The sequence below is a fragment of the Sander lucioperca genome, chromosome 4 (assembly GCF_008315115.2).
Source record: "Sander lucioperca isolate FBNREF2018 chromosome 4, SLUC_FBN_1.2, whole genome shotgun sequence".
Taxonomy (NCBI): domain Eukaryota; kingdom Metazoa; phylum Chordata; class Actinopteri; order Perciformes; family Percidae; genus Sander; species Sander lucioperca.
Genome location: NC_050176.1, coordinates 42,894,543 through 42,914,016, shown reverse-complemented (window position 1 = coordinate 42,914,016; position 19,474 = coordinate 42,894,543). Strand labels below are relative to the sequence as shown.

Here is a 19,474-nt window from a genome sequence, read left to right as displayed (position 1 = left end):
TTCTACATAACGTGTGTTATGATTCATCAAATTAATGTTGATTAATTTTTTTTCTTATTTTAAATATCTAAAATTAAAGGTAAAGTGCATGATGAGAGTACTACGCTGCTGCTGGCCATCTAGTCCTTCTCTCTCTGAAGTCTCCTCCTCAGAAGGTGGGGGTGTTTGTGGATTATAAGGAGGGTCTGGTCTCCTTTTATGACGTAGATGCTGCAGCTCTTATCTACTCCTTTACTGGCTGCTCCTTCACTGAGAAACTCTTCCCATTGTTCAGTCCCTGTTTTAATGAAGGTGGTAAAATCTCTGCCCCTCTGATCATCTCTCCGCTCAGAGTAAAATAATTACTGATCTCATTTGAGATCATGTAATCAGATACACATTTATTTGTATTTGATTTCCAGCCACATACAATAAAGCAGTTGTCGAACATAAGGCCTGAATAAGCAGTGACTGGAGCACCAAACACTGAACAGAAAAGCTGGTTTACACACAAGTTGTATTTTAGTCGAGGATGATCTTTATTTTATTTTTTTTATTTCAAAAACATTCATAATGTCCACAATGAAGATGAACTTTCAGTATTAGTGCCAAGCATAGGAAAATAGTAGATCAGAGATGGAAGTTGTTGTTAAGATGTTGTCAAAATGTTGAAAAAGAATTTGAATGAAAGTCTAAATGCCATTTCGAGAACAAGGTCTAAATATCAAGAATAATGTTGAAATATGAAGAATAAAGTCTAAATGCTGAGGACAATGTTGAAAATTCTCAACATTTTGACTTCATTTTCTAAATGCTAAAACCAATCTGAAGATCTTCCTCCTCTGATGTTGTTCCCTTATGTCTGGTACTATGTGGAAATTCGTCTTAACATTTAATAGCTAGACTGGATATTTATTGCAGATTGTATTTAAATGCTTCCGATCCAGGATCAACATTCAAGAATACTGCAATAGAATTCTTACTAGGAAGAACTCCTGTTTCAGACATCTACAATTCAGTTGTTACGAGTCATCATTTTAATTTCAGATATCATAAATGTCATTTTGAATATCTAAAGTATATTTTGACTACAAATGTAATTATGGATAACCACAGTTGGCATTATGACTGGTAAATATGCTAATTTAGATATTCACTAATGTTTTGTGGATATCTTTGCAGATGATGCTGCCCTAGTTGGCTTTTTAACAGATAATGAACATGACTACAGGACTGAGGTTGACCACTTCCATGAATGGTGCAATCATAACGCACTAATTTTGAACATTTCAAAAACAAAAGAAATGGCGATTGATTTTAGGAAAAGGCCCACTCCACTGCAACCAGTTACTATTGACGGGACAGTCATTGAGACTGTGGAGGAGTATAAATATCTGGGCACTATTATTGATTACAAACTCACCTGGTCGGCCAACACATTAGCAATGTATTCGAAAGCACAGCAACGACTATATTTTTTAAGGAAACTTCGTAGTTTTAATGCAGACACAACAACTCTGACATTGTTTTATTTAACTTTTATTCAGAGTGTGGTGACTTTCGCCATCCAGTGCTGGGCGGGGGGTGTTTCTGTCCAGAATAGGAACATGCTGGACAAGGTAACTAAAATGGGCAGGAAAATTACTGGAACCAATGTTAAAAGTATCTCCAACCTCACAGAACAGTATACTCTCAATCTGGCCCTGAGGATACTGGATGATCCATCCCACCCACTTTTCTCAGAGTTCTCCCCCCTCCCCTCTGCACGTAGATTTCGAATGCCCCTAACAAAAACCAAACGTGCCATTACATCATTTGTGCCGAGGAGCATTCAGTTATTGAACAGATCACACACAGGCACATAGACATTTGACACAGTGTACGATTGATTGATTATTTATTTAATTATTCATGGAATCATTCTAGTTATTGGATTGATGATTGCATGTCCCCACCATTGCTGCGTTGTTGATGTTGTCGTTGTTTATGTTCTGTTTCTCTGTTTTCCAGATTTTATTGTTGTCAGATGCTTGGTGTGGTTTTAATTGTTTTTATTGTTTATGGTTATTTACTGTTTACTGTTGTATGTGCTTAATGTTTAGTGTTTAATGTGGCTCCCTTGAGTGCAAAACAAATTCCCCTCGGGGCAATAAAGGTTTCATTTATTCATTCATCTTTTTTTCATTCATGATATCTGAAATTAAAATGATGACTCGTAACAACTTGATTATAGATATCTGAAATTGGAGTTCTTCCTACTCAGAAATCTATTGCAGATATCTAAAGTTTATTCTGGATTTAGGTACTGTTTCCTGATTGCGTCCTACACACTGCTTTCTCTATTTCCTGTTTCACAATAAAAGCTTTCCCCCAGATAACCAGAGGCTTTTAATGTGAAGCAGCTGGAGGAAATGTACAGTAAGCAGAGCTTTGTTAGCAGTGCTGTTAATAAAAACTGGTCTACACAACAGGATGTGGACATATTCTAATAAAATCTATTGCAGATATCTAGAAAGTTCTTTTTGACTAGGAAGAATTAAATACAGATATGTGCAATAAACATCCAGTCTTGATACTAAATGTTAAAACAGCCACTTATACAATTTAAGGATTTAAATTTAGTTTTGACTAGTAAAATCAAAATTGTAGATATCTTGACAAACAATTGCTACAAGTAAGAATGTTATTGTGGATACCTTTAATTACAATTCTGACTAGTTAGAATATAATTTTGACTAGGAGAAATGCTATTATAAATATCTAAAATCTAATTACAGATAGGAGTGTGGTTCAATTAAATGTTGAAACAGCCATAACCTAAGACATTTTTCCTGTTTTCATCTATAGTTGTTCTGCAGAGCTTCTTCTTGTTGGTAACATCTGACAATAACAATAACTTTAGTTTTCTATGTTGTAAGTTGACATTATTGTTTAAAGCCACATTTCAATACTGACAACAAATGCTGTATAATCTCTCTGAAAGAGTCCAACAACAATAATTGATAAGTGCAGGGTATTAATTTAAACTCTGAACATTTCTTGAGAGCTGACAGCCTTCCTCATGTCTGAGCACGTCTCCATGACTCCCTGCTACACTGCAGCAGCAACAACAGGCCTCCATGTAGACCACTAACTGGTGTTGTGACACAGAACGACCACTAGATGGATCACAACACAAAGGAATGATGAGACAAAGTTACTGTACTGCTGCCACGCTGACCACCAAAAAGCAAATACAACATTTTACTGTCGAGTGCTCGCTTTGTTTTAGGGACGTATTATAAGTATTTCAGATTGGGTTTGTTGCTGTGTACGCCCGACTTCGTCACACAAACACATCTACTGATGCAACGATGTGTTTTCAGTGTAGTGTCTGAAATCTGGTTTGGTCGTTCCCGATATATTTCACTATTTAATAAACACTATATAGGGAATAGTGAGTGAGTGAATGGGGGAGTGGTTTCAAACACAGCTAATGTGTGATAATTTGTCTAAAAAGTGATTTGGTTAATTACTGTTAGCTATTCCAGTTTTTTTTTAGAATAGTGGTAGTGAAATGGTTAATGGGAAATAAGTCAAATAAATCTGTAACTATGTGATTGTAAGATAAGAACTGTAAAATAAACCAGCTGTTGAACACCAGCCTTGAGTGAGCAGTGACTGGAACTCCAAACACTGAACAGAGAAGCCAGGGGCTCGTTCCATCTTAACACTGTGTGCAGCGTGTTGCTACGGTTTCCTGGTTGAACGGCATGTTTCCTAACCCTAACAGAAGTAACATATCTAAAACAGTCTTAACTTACACACTACATCACTTTTTTACTATATAAAATACTATAATTCTGCTACAAAGGCATAAGTTAAAAAAACAACTGTCTCTCCATTTATTTTCAATCTTTATTCATGTAAACTCTGCAGATGAATGAATGAATATCCATAAAACCTTTGCATACAATATGAGAGCAAACAGGAATTAACTTCCCTTTTTGATGATTTTTTTTAAAATCTCCCCAATGTTACATATTCCATGTGTGCAAAGGCCAATAGTTAATTTGTAAGAATATATTTTATTTCTGGATGTAGTGATTGTCTTGTTGATGATACATATTGTATTGTATTGTTGTATGATCTGATGGTAGTTTGTTGTCTTTACATCAAGATCCACAATGGAAACAAGTGTTGGACTTTATTGTGTTATCATTGACATGTTGCAGATTTGTGTAATCTCTCTCTCTTTGTGTCCAATAATCTATAAACTAAACTCTTTTGGTTGAAGTAAAGCTGAGGCACATTAAAGTTTCAGGACTTAATAAATTATTAGTTATAGCATGACTATTGCTCCATATTAACCAGACAACACCCTGGTATTTCACAATAACTGTGTAAATAATAGGGAGGAAACAAATCAAACAGAGCTGCAGTAAGAGGAGGAGCAACACTGGAAAGAGGAGAGATACAACGTCACTCCAGAAATGAAAGTTAACTTTGTCAGAGTGTCAGCCACGCTGCAGTAGAGACAAGACTCTGTTTCTCTCTGAAAGAAAAGTCAAACTGACTTCATCAGGTCTTTCTCAACAACACAGCAGAGTCTCTGCCAAACACTGGTGAGTACAGCTGATCAGATTTACACTTTCAACAACCAGGATTAACACTAAACTTCAGCTCTACTCACAAAGGAAGTTCCACTCTTTTAATTACTTGTGAAATTTGTAACAATATAACTATGGCTGTTTGTCTGCAGGCCCACTATACAGTAGCCCACTTTAACAGCTTTAAACAGTCTCTCTGTGTCAGTTCTCAGGACTTTAGGAACTGGTTACTGATCGCCTCCTACACACTACTTTCTCTACTTCCTCTGGCTGTTTCACAATAAAAGTTTTCCAGCAGAGAACCAGTGGAAGGCTTTTAATGTGAAGCAGCTGGAGGAAATGTACAGTCAGCAGAGCTTTGTTAGCAGTGCTGTTCTTTAATAAAAACTGGTCTACACAACAGGATGTGGACTTACTCTGTGCTGTTTGATCAGAGTAGCGTGTTTCAGCTTGCCGCCCCACTTTAATGGGCGTGTTTGTGCACAGCTCTGTCCAAGTTAAAACACTTCTGTCAGAGCTGGCCGAGTGCTGAGGCAGGAAAAGGATTCTGGACCCAAAGTGCACGACACGATAGGACAGATGAAGATGTAGAATCTATTATAAGTTAGTTGTATGTGACACAGATCATCTGATTAACATGAAATTTACATGGTGTTGTCTACACAAAGTATAGAGCAACATGACGTTTCATTAGTGTGTGTTCTCTATTGCCATATTGCGGCCAGAGGAAGTGGTACAAAATAATACAATACAAATACAATGTACAGTATTTTTTAGTGCCACACACTCCACGCAAAATAATGTCTAACTCATGAGCACAGTGTCTGATCATCCTGGAAATGAACAGCCACGTTGACCAGCGCTCCGTCAGTTTCCCCGACGCGATTGTGGGAAGGCCCATTCACCACTGCTTGCTGCTTTAATTAAAAATGTAATTTCAATAAAATGTTTTCTTTTCTTTCACACCATGTGTAGATATGGCTGCTGTGAACATTCTGTCATCTGAAGATCAGTTTCTGTGCTCCATCTGTCTGGATGTGTTCACTGATCCTGTCAGCACACCATGTGGTCACAACTTCTGCAAAAACTGCATCACTGAACACTGGAATACTAGTGACCAGTACCTGTGTCCCCTGTGTAAGGAGGGTTTTACCACAAGACCTGATTTAAGAGTCAACACTTTCATCTCTGAGATGGTTGCTCAGTTCAGACAGTCAGCTCAACAGAAAGCCAGCAGCAGCAGCTCAGAGCAACAAGTGTCCAAACCAGGAGAAGTTCCCTGTGACGTCTGCACTGGAACCAAACTGAAGGCACTGAAGTCCTGCCTGGTGTGTCTGGTCTCCTACTGTGAGACTCACCTGGAGCCTCATCTGACCATGTCAGGCCTGAAAAGACATCAGCTGATCGACCCTGTGGAGAACCTGGAAGGCACAATGTGTACGAAGCACAATAAACCTCTGGAGCTGTTCTGTAAGACCGACCAGACATGTGTCTGCATGCTCTGCTCTGTTTTAGACCACAAGATGCATGATGTTGTTCCTCTGAAAGAAGAATATGAAGGAAAGAAGGCAGAGCTGGGGAAGACAGAGGCTGAAATTCAGCAGATGATCCAGAAGAGACGACTGAAGATTCAGGAGATCAAACACTCAGTCGACCTCAGTGAGGAAGATGCAGACAGAGAGATAGCAGAAGGTGTTCAGGTCTTCACTTCTCTGAAGGAGTCTGTTGAGAGAGGCCTGAATGAGCTCATCAACACGATCAAAGAGAAGCAGAAAACAACAGAAAAACAGGCCGAAGCTTTCATCAAAGAGCTGGAACAGGAAATCTCTGAGCTGATGAAGAGGAGCACTGAGGTGGAGCAGGTGTTACGCTCTGAAGACCACCTCCATCTTCTCCAGAGTGTCCAGTCCCTAAACATCCAACAACCTCCACCCACCAAGGACTGGACAGAGGTCAGCCTCCGTCCATCATCATATGAGGGGACTGTGGTGAAAGCTGTGGTTCAGCTGGAGGAGACACTCGTTAAACAGATGAAGAAGCTGCTTGAAGCCGAGCTGAAGAGGGTCCAGCAGTATGCAGTGGATGTGACTCTTGATCCTGATACAGCACATCCTGAACTCATCCTGTCTGATGATGGGAAACAAGTGAATCTTGGTGATGTGAGGAAGAATCTCCCAGACAACCCAGAGAGATTTTCTAAGTGTGTATTTGTTTTAGGAAAGCAAAGTTTCTCTTCAGGCAGATATTACTTTGAGGTTCAAGTTAAAGGAAAGACTGAATGGACTTTAGGAGTGGCCAGAGAGTCGATCAACAGGAAGGGACGAATCACACTGAACCCTCAGAAAGGTTACTGGACTATATTGTTGAGAAATGGAAATGAGTACAAAGCTGCTGCTGGCCCTCGGGTCCTTCTCTCTCTGAAGTCTCCTCCTCAGAAGGTGGGGGTGTTTGTGGATTATGAGGAGGGTCTGGTCTCCTTTTATGACGTAGATGCTGCAGCTCTTATCTACTCCTTTACTGGCTGCTCCTTCACTGAGAAACTCTTCCCATTCTTCTGTCCCTATTTGAATGATGATGGTGAAAACTCTGCCCCTCTGATCATCTCTCCTGTCAGAGTAAACTAATCACTGATCTCATTTCAGGTATTAATTTATTTTAAATCAAGGGAACAAATGTACATATTCATATATTTTACATTTTATTTTCTACAGAATCTGTTTCCTGTGGTGACTGATTTACACTTTTTTACATTTATTATCATATGGTTAAATGTGCAGCAATTCTTTGCAAATTGAATCAAACTTCATCTTGACATATTTGGTGTCTTTAGAAACTGATTTCTTCTGGAAGTTATAATAAATGTCTGTGGGTTTAACAGAGGTTTAAATAGATATCCTCCACATAACGTGTGTCATGATGTTTCAAACTAAATGTTTCTCATTTTAAATATCTAAAATTAAAGGTAAAGTGCAAATCTGATGGAACAATTAGGATCTAAGAGGTAAATTGATTGGCTGATGTTATTATTTTTTATATTCCTCTATGATGAGACAGGAAAGAAAAAGTCTGAATTATTGTGGCATAATTGCAGAAATAAAGTCTGTTTGTTGAGACCAAGAATGTTAATGGTGTTATTCCTAAATCAGTTCTTCTGATATCACTTTAAACTGCTGGTTCTGTTCTTTCTACCACAATAGTTGTACCTTTTACTTTTAAATGTAAGCCACTTTCCCTTTCCCTTTCACTTATTATGAAATGGATAATTTATAGTGATTAGACATAATGATTAACCCTCCTGTTGTCCTCGTGTCAAATTTGACCCATTTTCTAAAAGTTTCTATATCAGAAATTTGGGTTTGGATGTCAACCAAAATATCCAAAATAATAACGTGGATGGTTCCCTTCAACGCTCTCCACAAGTAAAATAAATGACCAGTTCACTACTTTCTTTGAATTTGGGTGTTTTATTTAATTTTATAGCATTTGAAAAAAAAATTGATAAAAGAACGTAGAAAAACGTGACAAAAATTACTACAGAAACGTAAAAATAAGAAAATAACAGAAGAAAAGTGAGAAAAACATTGGGAAAAGCAACAGAAAAAGTTGCATAGTGGGCGGGAGGACAACACAATGGTTGTCCTTGTTTACAAAAACTTTCTATATCAGAACTCTGACAAAACAACGTTGGAAAAATTGACATTTTTTTTTTTTAAATGCTGAAAAATGACCAAAAAAACATCGTCAAAGGTGACAAAAACTTGTTAAAAGTGACAAAAAAGTGAAAAAATACATTGGAAAAAGCAACAAAATTTGTTAAAAATTTGACAAAAACATAATTTAAAATGGACAAAAAAAATAGAATAGAAAATTCTAGAAAAAGAACAAAATGTTGAAATTTCGACCAGAAAATCACAAAGTTGCATGGTCGACGGGAAGACTTACTGAGAAAGTGAATGTGATTTTTGACTCCTGGAACCACACTGTTGCTCTTATTTTGAAAGAGCCGGAAGCTGTTGAGCGGAGCAAAGTTGACGGTGTTTGTGATGCTGAGGAGAGAACATCCTCCGCGGCAGGTCTCCACACAGGCAGGCCGTGTGTTTAGGGAGATGTGATGTCAGAAAGAAGATCTTTATTATTGTTATTACATGTGATTTTATCACCGTGAGTTTAAACCGTTTTCATCCTGAGCTCAGCGATGGTGGGTTTCTCCGAGAGTGGTGCAGTGTCGCCCGGACACAGCAGACACGGACAGGGCTCTGGCTTTGGCAATAACGGCAAGAAAACGTCGAAAAAGTTGTGAACAAAAAGAGGCAAACGAGGCAGGAAAAGGAGTTTTCTATGTTGTAAATTGACATTCATGGGATTATTTTTGTGTCTTTAATTCCAAGCAAAACTTCTCAAGTATAAATTAAAAATTACTAACTCCACTAAAAAAAAATTAACCTGAAAGGTAAAACTTAAAACTTGCAACCAAAATATTTCCCTCTACTTCTTTCTCAATGATCAGTCTTTTGCTCTCTCCATCTCGTTTGTAGTTTTGCTCCCAGCTTTCTCGTTTGCGCTTCCAAAGTCTTTGTTTGTGATTCTGACACAAAGCTCTCATGTGGGCGGGTCTTACCCATTAGCTAATGAGTTTTTGTAGTATTTTTGAGTGACAGCTCAGTGCCGTCTGCCTGCCTGACGTTTCAGTGCAGCATTGAGAAAGAAGCAAAAGGACATATTATGAAACAAATAAAAGACCAATAGTTTACGACTACAGAAATGTTTTCTTTGCAATTTTTAAGTTTTACCTTTTAGGTGACACATTTTTGTGTATGTTTTTTGTTTGATACTTGACAAGTTTTGCTTGGAATTAAAGACACAAAAAATAATCCCATAGACATTATTGTTTAAAGCCACATTTCAATACTGACAACAAATGTTGTATAATCTCTCTGAAAGAGTCAAACAACAATAATTGATAAGTGCAGGGTATTAATTTAAACTAACTGGTGTTGTGACACAGAACGACCACTAGATGGATCACAACACAGAGGAATGATGAGGCAAAGTTACTGTACTGCTGCCACGCTGACCTCCAAAACAAACTAAATTGCAGCAACAGCCTTTTTCAGTTTAGTGGGAAGATTTTTGTTGAGATTTTTTGAAGTGTTATTTATTCCAATAGCACCAAAAGAACAATCATGATTTATTGCCATTTGCAAAATAAACCAATTCTTAGTGAAACTAAGTCTTTCTCCTTGGTGCTTATTCTAAATATTTACTTGAAACTAGAAACATGCACATTGTAGCAGAGTCTCCTTTGCTGATGGTGATTAACGTGCTGAATGCTAAAAAGTCTCTGTGTGAACTGATTACTTGTTGGAATTTATTAAATATATTAAATAACTGCGTAAGGGAAATAAAATAAATTGGTAAGGTAGTCAGAAATGTGTTAATATAGGCCTATTTAACATTTTGTTTACATTTCTATTACTACTACTATTAGGCCTTCTTTCTTTGAGCTCCTGCCACCCAAAATGGCAGCTCCAAAACCGAAGCCATCCTGGTTGGCACTCCTCACCAGACCAAATCATCATCCATAACCAGCATCACCTTTTCTGGCTCCAACATCCCCCTCTCATCAACAGTCACAAATCTTGGTGTAAAAATGGACTCCCAACTCACTTTTGAAGCCCATATAAATCACCTATGCAAGACCTCTTTCTACCACCTCCGTAACATCTCCAAACTCCGCCCCATTCTCTCCCTCTCAGATGCCGAAAAGCTGGTTCATGCCTTTGTCTCCTCCAGACTGGACTACTGTAACGCACTGCTCATTGGGATTCCTAGAAAGAGTCTGCAGAGGCTTCAGTACATCCAAAACGCTGCAGCTAGGATCCTGATGAGAGTGCGGAAACATGAGCACATTACCCCCATTCTCCACTCACCCCACTGGCTTCCTGTCTCCACCAGGATTGAGTACAAGGTTTCCCTCCTCACACATCAATGCATCCATGGACATTCCCCCCCCCCCCCCTACCTCAAAGAACTTATCAACCCCAAAAACACAACACGCTCCCTCCGCTCCACTCACTCCAACCTCCTCCACGTACCCAGAACCAGACTCAGGACACTGGGAGATAGGGCCTTCTGTCTGTGGAACGCCCTCCCTGACACCTTGAGGGCACCTCAATCCACTGACTGTTTTAAAAAAGGCCTTCAGACATTTCTTTTTAGCAAAGCTTTTGGTCCCCTTTAGATGTTTGTTTGTTTTTTTTGTATTTTAAACTGCTTATCTTTTTTGTTTCTAACCTATAGCATGTTGAGATCTTTGATGAAAAGTGCATTATAAATGAAATGTATTATTATTATTATTATTATTATTATTATTATTATTATTATTATTATTATTATTATTAAATGTCTGTGCACGTCCCTGCTGGAGCCCTAGAAGCTCCACACCTGAGTGTGTTCCTAAACTCATATCTAAATATGAGGAAACAAAACCAAACAACAGAGCTGCAGTAAGAGGTGAGTCAACGCTGGACGGACAACATTCCTACTTCAGTTTCCTTGGAATGAAAGTCGAGGTGTGTACATGTTGTCACGATTTAATTAACCTTTTTTGTTCCTTCTTGTTTTTGCGCTTCAGTGTTTCTGCAGTTTAAACTCTTTGGAGGTCACACCTGTAGTACATTGGTAAGGTAGTCAGAAATGTGTTTTTGTATGCATTTCATTACATAGGCCTACATTCAGGGCTTGACATTCCTCACTCTGGCTATTATTTACTTAGTGATGCAGCATTTTTGCTAGCCACTATTTTGTGGGAAATTACATTATTATAAATATAGTTTTATTTGATTAGAGTTGGCTGTGGTGTGCTACAATTCACTTGAACTAGAATTACAACCTTTTTAAATGTAAATGACCACCCAAATGTAGGCTCTAACAGTGATGGAATATTCAGCTGTGATAAGGTTGTGTGATAAGCTCCTTATGTATGAAAACATGCAAATGATTAAGACATTAAAAGCAGGCACTTAAGTCAACGAGAGTTAAGATTTGCTTTACTTGCTTACTTTTCAGAGCTATAGGAACGAATGCTTGATGAGAACAGGTTGAGAATGAGAACTCGCTGCGTATGAAATGGTTGATCAAACTCCAACTGGAGAACAACAAGAACATGAAACCAGGTTAAATGGAGTATAACCGGCAGTTAATACAGGGCATGCTGCCACACACACACACACACACACACACACACACACACACACACACACACACACACACACACACACTCACAGACACGTTACACAGGACAGATATTAATCTTCCAGTGAAGCTACCTGACGGAGGAGTAGTCGGAATAAAAATACAATCTGGTAGAAAAAGATAGAGATGTTTCTATTGTTCAGCTCTAACATCAGGAGACACCAGCAGTCTGAACAGGAGGAATTCTGCAGGACACACACACACACACACACACACACACACACACTCAGAAAAGCAGAAAAATGCCAAGTCTTTTACACATACAAGGAATTTGTTTTGGTGTTGTAGGTGCATGTCACACATTCTCTAAACAGAACAAAACAATATAAGTTTATATATATATATATATATATATATATATATATTTTGATTCTGATATGCTAAATGTAACATCTCTTTCACTGAAAAAAACTGCTTATTGTGCGTAATTTGGACTGACACTGACAACCCTCATGCATGTTGTCAGTGTCAGTCCAAATTACTCACAATAAGCAGTTTGATCTCACTGATGTAATGCCATTTATTTTTTTCTAAGTGTTAGTAAGCTCAGTGAAACTGAGTCCAGCGCGAGGGAGACCTGACTCAGAGGAGGAGAGGTTAGTGAGGCCAGCGTCTCCACGGCAGGTGACAGTGCGCACAGATCCGCTGTGCCACGCATGGATGAAATAATGAAATAGTAAATAGGACTACAGTAACAGAAATATGTGCAGAATTAAGACAGTCAAGACGGCCCAGTGTTTGGTGACCGGGTACACCTTGTTCACAACTCCGGGAGGACTTGGTGTCGCGATATTAATGTATTTTGTTTTATGTGAGTGCGAGCACATAAGGCATAGCTCATGCGTTACGTTGCACATTATGGCAAAAGGCAGGGGACATGAGGCTCGTCATACGTTTCCCCAACGTATATGCGCCAATAAAAGAAAATAGAAATACATGAATACATTTAGATTTACTCGAGTCTGAGTAAAGTCTGAAGTCAGCTGTTTGTGCGACTTAAATGCGACTCGAGTCCGAGTCTCAGACTCAGACTCTCTGGTGTGTGTGTATGTGTGTGTGTGTGTGTGTGTGTGTGTGTGTGTGTGTGTGTGTGTGTGTGTGTGTGTGTGTGTGTGTGTCCTGCAGCATTCCTCCTGTTCAGACTGCTGGTGTCTCCTGATGTTAGATCTGAACAACAGAAACATCTCTATCTTTTTGTATCAGCTCGTATTTTTCATTCCGATCACTACTCTGTCAGGTAGCTTCACTGGAAGATTAATATCTGTCCTGTGAAACATGTCTGTGTGTGTGTGTTCAAGTTAAGCTGTTTTTTTTAAAATACTAACTTCTTCCTTAAACTCCTGCCAAGAACACTATCAGTCTTTTGAAGGTGAGGTTTCTGAAGAAGTGAACACGCTCTTTCCCACGGTTGTTAAAACTTAAGCACAAGAACTGATTTTTATCAAACAAGTATCCCGTGCTTTACTTGCTGTATTTCCTGTGGTTAAAATATTATATACTGCATTACAACACGGTTGTTATGTTTCAGGTCTCTATAAGTGAAGTTAACACTTGTCTGTGTTGTTTTTCTGACAACGGCAGCTGCAGTCAGACTGTTACATCCCGCTGTTGGAGTCCTCTACAGCAGTGTTTCTCAAATGGAGGCACGTGTCCCCCTAGGGGTACTCTGGAGGACTGCAGGGGGTCCGTGTCCCCCTAGGGGTACTCTGGAGGACTGCAGGGGGTACGTGTCCCCCTAGGGGTACTTTGGAGGACTGCAGGGGCTACGTGTCCCCCTAGGGGTACTTGAGAGGACTGTAGGGGGTACGTGTCCCCCTAGGGGTACTTTAGAGGACTGCAGGAGATACGTGTCCCCCTAGGGGTACTTTGGAGGACTGCAGGGGGTCCGTGTCCCCCTAGGGGTACTTTGGAGGACTGTAGGGGGTACGTGTCCCCCTAGGGGTACTTTAGAGGACTGCAGGGGGTACGTGTCCACCTAGGGGTACTCTGGAGGACTGCAGGAGGTACGTGTCCCCCTAGGAGTACTCTGGAGGACTGCAGGAGGTACATGTCCCCCTAGGGGTACTTTGGAGGACTGCAGGGGCTACCTGTCCCCCTAGGGGTACTTTGGAGGACTGCAGGGGGTCTGTGTCCCCCTAGGGGTACTTTGGAGGACTGCAGGGGCTACGTGTCCCCCGAGGGGTACTTTGGAGGACTGCAGGGGGTCCGTGTCCCCCTAGGGGTACTTTGGAGGACTGTAGGGGGTACATGTCCCCCTAGGGGTACTTTAGAGGACTGCAGGGGGTACGTGTCCCCCTAGGGGTACTCTGGAGGACTGCAGGAGATACGTGTCCCCCTAGGGGTACTCTGGAGGACTGCAGGAGATACGTGTTCCCCTAGGGGTACTCTGGAGGACTGCAGGGGGTACGTGTCCCCCTAGGGCTACTCTGGAGGACTGCAGGGGGTACGTGTCCCCCTAGGGCTACTCTGGAGGACTGCAGGGGGTACGTGTCCCCCTAGGGGTACTCTGGAGGACTACAGGGGGTACGTGACATTTTTTCCAATATGTTTTTCAGTTCCAAGACTGTTGTTACTTCTACTGTCTTTTTTTTCTCCAAGTTTGTCGTTTTTTTTGAAGGTCTTGTCGTTTGTTTTGACCTATTCTTGCCTTTCTTCCTTACTTTTTTCTACTGTCTTTCTTTCTTTTAATTTGTTGTCCCTTTTGTCGCCCTAGTGTTGCCTTCCTTCTTTCTACTGTGTTTTGTTGTAGAAGTTTTTATTACTATTTTCAACCTGTTCTTGCCTTCCTTCCTTCTTTCTACCGTCTTTTTCCAAGTTTTTGTCTCCTTTTTCCATCATCATTTAAACATTTTCCAGGTACAAGGCTGTTGTTTAGTAAATCTATCGCTGACATCACTATATTGTACCTCTTTATTTAGCTTTTCTTTTTCTACCAAAAATGATTTGCGCTGGTTAGGGGGTACATGGCTTAAAAAAAAGGAGGAACATTATTGAAAAAAGCTTGAGAACCACTGACCTAGAGGGAAATGCAGTCACACTTTACACCGCTTAATGTAAGCTGTCAGCATTTTAACCATTGTGTTTAATCCAGCTACTAGCTAACGGTAATGTAGCGTCCCATGCAGCGATAATTGGGCACCACGTTTCAGTACCCAACCCTATTTGAGAGGGAATTGGCCCACAATATGAATACAGCTGAATATAAACTTTTATTTTGTTGCTAACCATTGTATGTATAGCAAGTGCCTCGGTCCTAGCTGCATCACTTTTGTGCCAATAATGACGTTAAATCACACACTTCCTGTTGATGTTCAAATACCTGTATGCACCTGTTAATTTCACCTCTTCACCTAATATCTTCACACACACACACAGCTTGGAAACCTTGGTGTTACACCATTTTATTAGATCGTGAATACAAAATATGGACCACACATTTGATGATGTCACCTTTTGTCTCTATAACTTTCTCAGTTACAGTTTGAAATATTCACGAAAGTTGTTGTTAACTTCAGATTTCCACCTTTAATCCTTCGCCTTCGGCACAGAAACCTGCAGAGAGAAAGGGAGGAATAAAGAAATCAGTTCTGTCTGACGTCACACATCTTGATTTCATTGTTTCATCAGACAGGTGGATAATGACTGATATGGGCCCTATTTTAACGATCTAAGCGCACGGCGTGAAGTGCCTGGCGCACATGCGTTTAGGGCGTGTACAAATCCACTTTTGATAGTTTTACGGCAGAAAAAAGGGTCCGTGTGCTGGGCGCACTGGATATGACACTAACACCGCACATAACACTGTACTTTTCATATTTTATTTATTATTACTGTATATTTGTTTTTATTATATATGTTAAAAGGCTGGATAATATATGTTGTTTGTATACCTGGAGTGGTAACAAAAATAATTTCCCCCTGCGATTATTAAAGTATTTCTGATTCTGATTCTGATTCTGATGACACATGCCATTTTAAACCCTAGTAGCTCCAGAGGCGTGCGTCCTCTGACATATGTAGCAATTGTAAGTCGCTTTGGATAAAAGTGTCAGCTAACTGACATGTAATGCAATCAACCAATCAGAGATCATCTCCCATTCCCTTTAAAAGCCAGGTGCATTTGGACCATTGGAGCATTGCTATTATGATGGAGGATTTACTGTATTTGTAATCTTCTGCATGTGTGTGTGCTGCTGTGCGTCCCTGTGTGTGTAACAAGCATAGTGTGCGCGCGCTGTGCACAAGCCTAGGAGCATTTTACTAATGCTCTGTTAAAATAACAATGAAATGCTGCGTTATTGACTTTAGACCAGGTTTTTGTTGGTTAATGGCGCGATCACTTCCTGCTGCCTCAAGATAGCAATACTCCCAGAATGCACCTGAACACACCTCCCTGTAAGACCAGCACGCCCAGAATGCACCTGAACAAACCTCCCTGTAAGACCAGCACGCCCAGAATGCACCTGAACACACCTCCCTGTAAGACCAGCACGTCCAGAATGCACCTGAACACACCTCCCTGTAAGATGGGTGCAGGTGCATTTGTTATTTAAATGACGCGGGTGCTGGACGGGAAACTGACAACTGCGTTGGTCTTAAACTAGCAAAGACCCTTGGGTCGGGCTTCGCTCTGCGCCGGGTGCGAGATAGGGCTCTTTGATTTCGTTGTTTCATCTGACAGGCCAAAAAAGGGTGTAGCACCTTTTTTGGGGTCAAAGATGAAGTCTGGTTCTCCGGAGAAGCCGAGGCAGCTCGCCTGCTGCTTGAAACGCTCCAGGTCCGAGTCCTTCAGGGTCGCCTCTCTGCCTGGAAACAAAACAAACACAAATGGACGTTTCAGATATAAAATGTGTTATTTTCTCTCAGGCTCCTTCCTTCCTACCTACCTAACAGATAAAGACAGCGGCTGTTGATCTCTTCCCCCGAAACAGCCACGTTGAGTTTCATCATGGTAGCGAACTTATCGAGGTCTCTGGCGGTGGCGTTGATGCTCATGACCAGACAGCCTTCGCAGCTCGGCAGCAGGTGGAACACCGAGGTGATGTTGGCGACTGAGGCGAGAAACAAAAAAACGCCATTATTCTCAATCTGAAACAGAAACTGTCTTCTTGGTTCTGACCTACGGCTGCATGTCATTCCCCCTCTCTCTCCCCTTACAAACGTTCTGTATTTTAGCTGCAGCTACACACATCTTTTCAGTTTTTTACTTACAGGGCAAAGTCCAGGTTATGAGCTGCCAGAACTTTTTCTGTTACTTTACGGATTCATTTCTCAGAGTGCAGGAAATGAAGTGTTTGACGTAGAAACATTTCTGGGTGACAACCCCCAAAGCACCCGGTTAGTGTGTGTGTGTGTGTGTGTGTGTGTTGAAATAGCTGAAATAACGGCAGAGTGGAGTGAATCAATTCACTCCCTATGAGAACAGCGGTAAGAGCAAAATCCGCTGACGGCGGCAAAAGTGTCCCGGATGTTCACCAGACTGACAGAAATATATCAACAACAACATCACGTTGTCTGCAAAACGGGAACACCGTTGGCATCATGTTGTGGTGACACAATTACGCTTGGAATTCGCTGCTCATCACAGATACCTTACAGCAGAGTTGTAGTTGAAAAAAGCTGCCTATGGAAACCCAGCGTGAGACTGAAAACCTAAGAACCTAATTTCTAGCATGGGGCGACTCCATTGGCTCCAAAAACAGATTGGGTAACTTACTTGACGTTGTTGCAGTGTTGCCGTCAATGGTTACCTTGACAGATGTGGACAGGCAGGTTCCATTCCTGAAAAACACGACAAGACGAAGAGATGAGTTTGTGTTCTTACAAAACTGTTTCACGACTTCCATATGTTGGCTTGCTAAGTTAAGGCTCTGACACACCAACCCGACGGCCGACCGTCGGCAGAAAAGGCAGTCGGACTGACTGCCTCCCCGAGTTGGTCCAAAAAAGTGCCTCAGAACACACCGAAGCGATGGCAACTTGAGCGTACGTTCTACACGTGCGCGAGACGTAATACATCTCCATAACAGCAGCCGGCGCTAATCTGTATTGTCGCCCAAAAAGTGAAAACCGGCAGTTGATTGGACAAACGCGTCACGTGGGTCTGGCTTCTCCCCGACCATAATGGCGGCTCGCACGGAATCTACGATCTCGTATTTTACGAAAATAGTTCACCGAAACGTGTTTATGAAAACATTTGAAGAGAGAAATAGGCCGTGCAGTTGCTGAATCTGTCTTCATTTCAAGATTTTTGTCAGATTTTGAGAGGCGTTCATCAGGCTCATCTGTGAAGCATAGATGCGTGCCTGATCGCCCGCCTGGCCATTCGTATCAGACGCGTATTTCTAAGCACCGGTCACAAAGCGATCCTGTTTAGAAGACTAAATGTTTAGAACTCTCTCTCTCCGATAGAAAGAGACAGGGGAAAACTGTGGTAATTGTAGCCTATATGTGGCTGTGTATGTGTGTGTGTAAAATAAAAACAGCTGTGCTAAGCGGCTATACGCGAACCCGACCGTTGTGTTTTCAGTGTCTGGCCCCGCCCACGGACCTGAAAGGCACAGAGAAAAACACCAAGAGACAGAGAAACACAGAAGGCCCTGCTCTAGCAGGAGGGCCGTCACAGTTGTGTATTTGTAGAGTGGATGTTGCACTTTGTTTACTCACATCTTGTTTTCCTGAGACATAACAACTTCATTGGCGCTTGTTGACGCGGTAAAATTTAACCAGGAGCTATCAGTCGTCTTCAGGATGCCTTTATAGAAGTCATGATCAACGTAACCCACCAGGAAGTTCGACCTTCCGTACATCTGCACACAACCACAAAGTCAGTTAGTGAAAGCACATGCTATTTTATTTAGGCAAAACCTCTGTACGGCTGCTTACCAAAATATGTCACCGACTAGAAATCGCTAGCACCAGCTAGCGCCTGGAACGCTACCAAGTCGTGAGTCGTGACTCGAAGTCGTAACTTACGGGCTAAAAATAGTGTCTGGAATGCAGCATCACTCTGCAGCGCTGTGGAGAGACTAGACGAGGGCTTACCATGGAGGGGTCGACCAGAGACAGAGGGGTGACCAAGGGTTGGCATTCTTCGCTTGTGAGAGCCGAGCAGCTCAGGAACAGCCCCGCTACCAGGAAATGAGCGCTGAGCCACCGATTCATGACGCTGCCGTGGAAAAGCTTCAGAATAAAACACAAAAGTGACGATGACTGAGCCTCGCACGGCCTTTATAGGAGCTGCTCGTGGCAGAGTTGCAAGCTTCTGGGTTTTCCCAAACAAACAGTACGTTGCTCCCAAATTCACCTTTTTTGTCCAGAGTTGGGCAAGCGACATTTTCCTGGCAGCGTGCCTCTCTGCAGGTTCAAAGGGGATTTCAGGTTTTTGCAGTGTGTGTGTGTGTGTGTGTGTGTGTGTGTATGTGTGTGTGTGTGTGTATCTGTGTGTGTGTGTGTGTGTGTGTGTGTGTATGTGGGTGTGTGTGTGTGTGTGTGTGTGTGTGTGTATAGGATTTCATAACGACCCTGTTGGGTTTGTGTATTAATCATTTACTTTATTTATTGAATTGTCCTACAACACCAACGCATACAAACACACTGTGTGTACCATACAGCACAGGACTGCTTCAGTCCAGCTCAAACCAGGACTGAGA

The 19,474-nt window shown here is 41.3% G+C and overlaps 3 protein-coding genes across 5 annotated transcripts in view; 2 read left to right on the top strand and 1 right to left on the bottom strand.

Annotated features, from left to right (window-relative positions):
* LOC118492902 (E3 ubiquitin-protein ligase TRIM21-like) overlaps positions 1 to 7,464 on the top strand; it is a 28,500-nt gene extending 21,036 nt beyond the window's left edge. The window contains exons 1-3 of one of the 3 annotated variants that reach the window (XM_036000571.1): positions 4,459 to 4,583; positions 5,544 to 5,878; positions 6,137 to 7,464. In XM_036000571.1, coding sequence (XP_035856464.1) covers positions 5,546 to 5,878; positions 6,137 to 7,192 — 1,389 coding nt within the window. In that variant the 5' untranslated portion in view covers positions 4,459 to 4,583; positions 5,544 to 5,545 and the 3' untranslated portion in view covers positions 7,193 to 7,464. Of the gene's footprint in view, positions 1 to 4,457; positions 4,584 to 5,543 lie in introns of those variants that run through there. The other 2 variants (XM_031301160.2, XM_036000570.1) reach the window with 2 other exon arrangements.
* LOC116050940 (E3 ubiquitin-protein ligase TRIM39-like) overlaps positions 1 to 19,474 on the top strand; it is a 36,586-nt gene that overhangs the window by 7,402 nt on the left and 9,710 nt on the right. The gene's annotated exons all lie outside the window — the stretch shown is intronic.
* On the bottom strand, positions 15,241 to 19,044 carry LOC116050960. Its single transcript, XM_031301186.2, has 6 exons — positions 18,867 to 19,044; positions 18,489 to 18,631; positions 17,539 to 17,603; positions 16,709 to 16,873; positions 16,524 to 16,628; positions 15,241 to 15,374 (listed from the first exon to the last, which is right to left on the bottom strand). The coding sequence occupies exons 1-6, from the start codon at positions 18,984 to 18,986 to the stop codon at positions 15,334 to 15,336; spliced, it is 639 nt and encodes a 212-aa protein (XP_031157046.1). The 5' UTR covers positions 18,987 to 19,044; the 3' UTR covers positions 15,241 to 15,333.

Bases quoted from the DNA above. Each gene is read 5' to 3' on its own strand.
- LOC116050960 (XM_031301186.2), bottom strand. From the start codon at position 18,986: ATGAATCGGTGGCTCAGCGCTCATTTCCTGGTAGCGGGGCTGTTCCTG. The intron at 17,604-18,488 runs GTGAGTAAACAA...CGTGTTTTTCAG, and splicing joins ATGTCTCAGGAAAACAAGAT to GAATGGAACCTGCCTGTCCA. The intron at 16,874-17,538 runs GTAAGTTACCCA...TTCTCGCCTCAG, and splicing joins CAACACTGCAACAACGTCAA to TCGCCAACATCACCTCGGTG.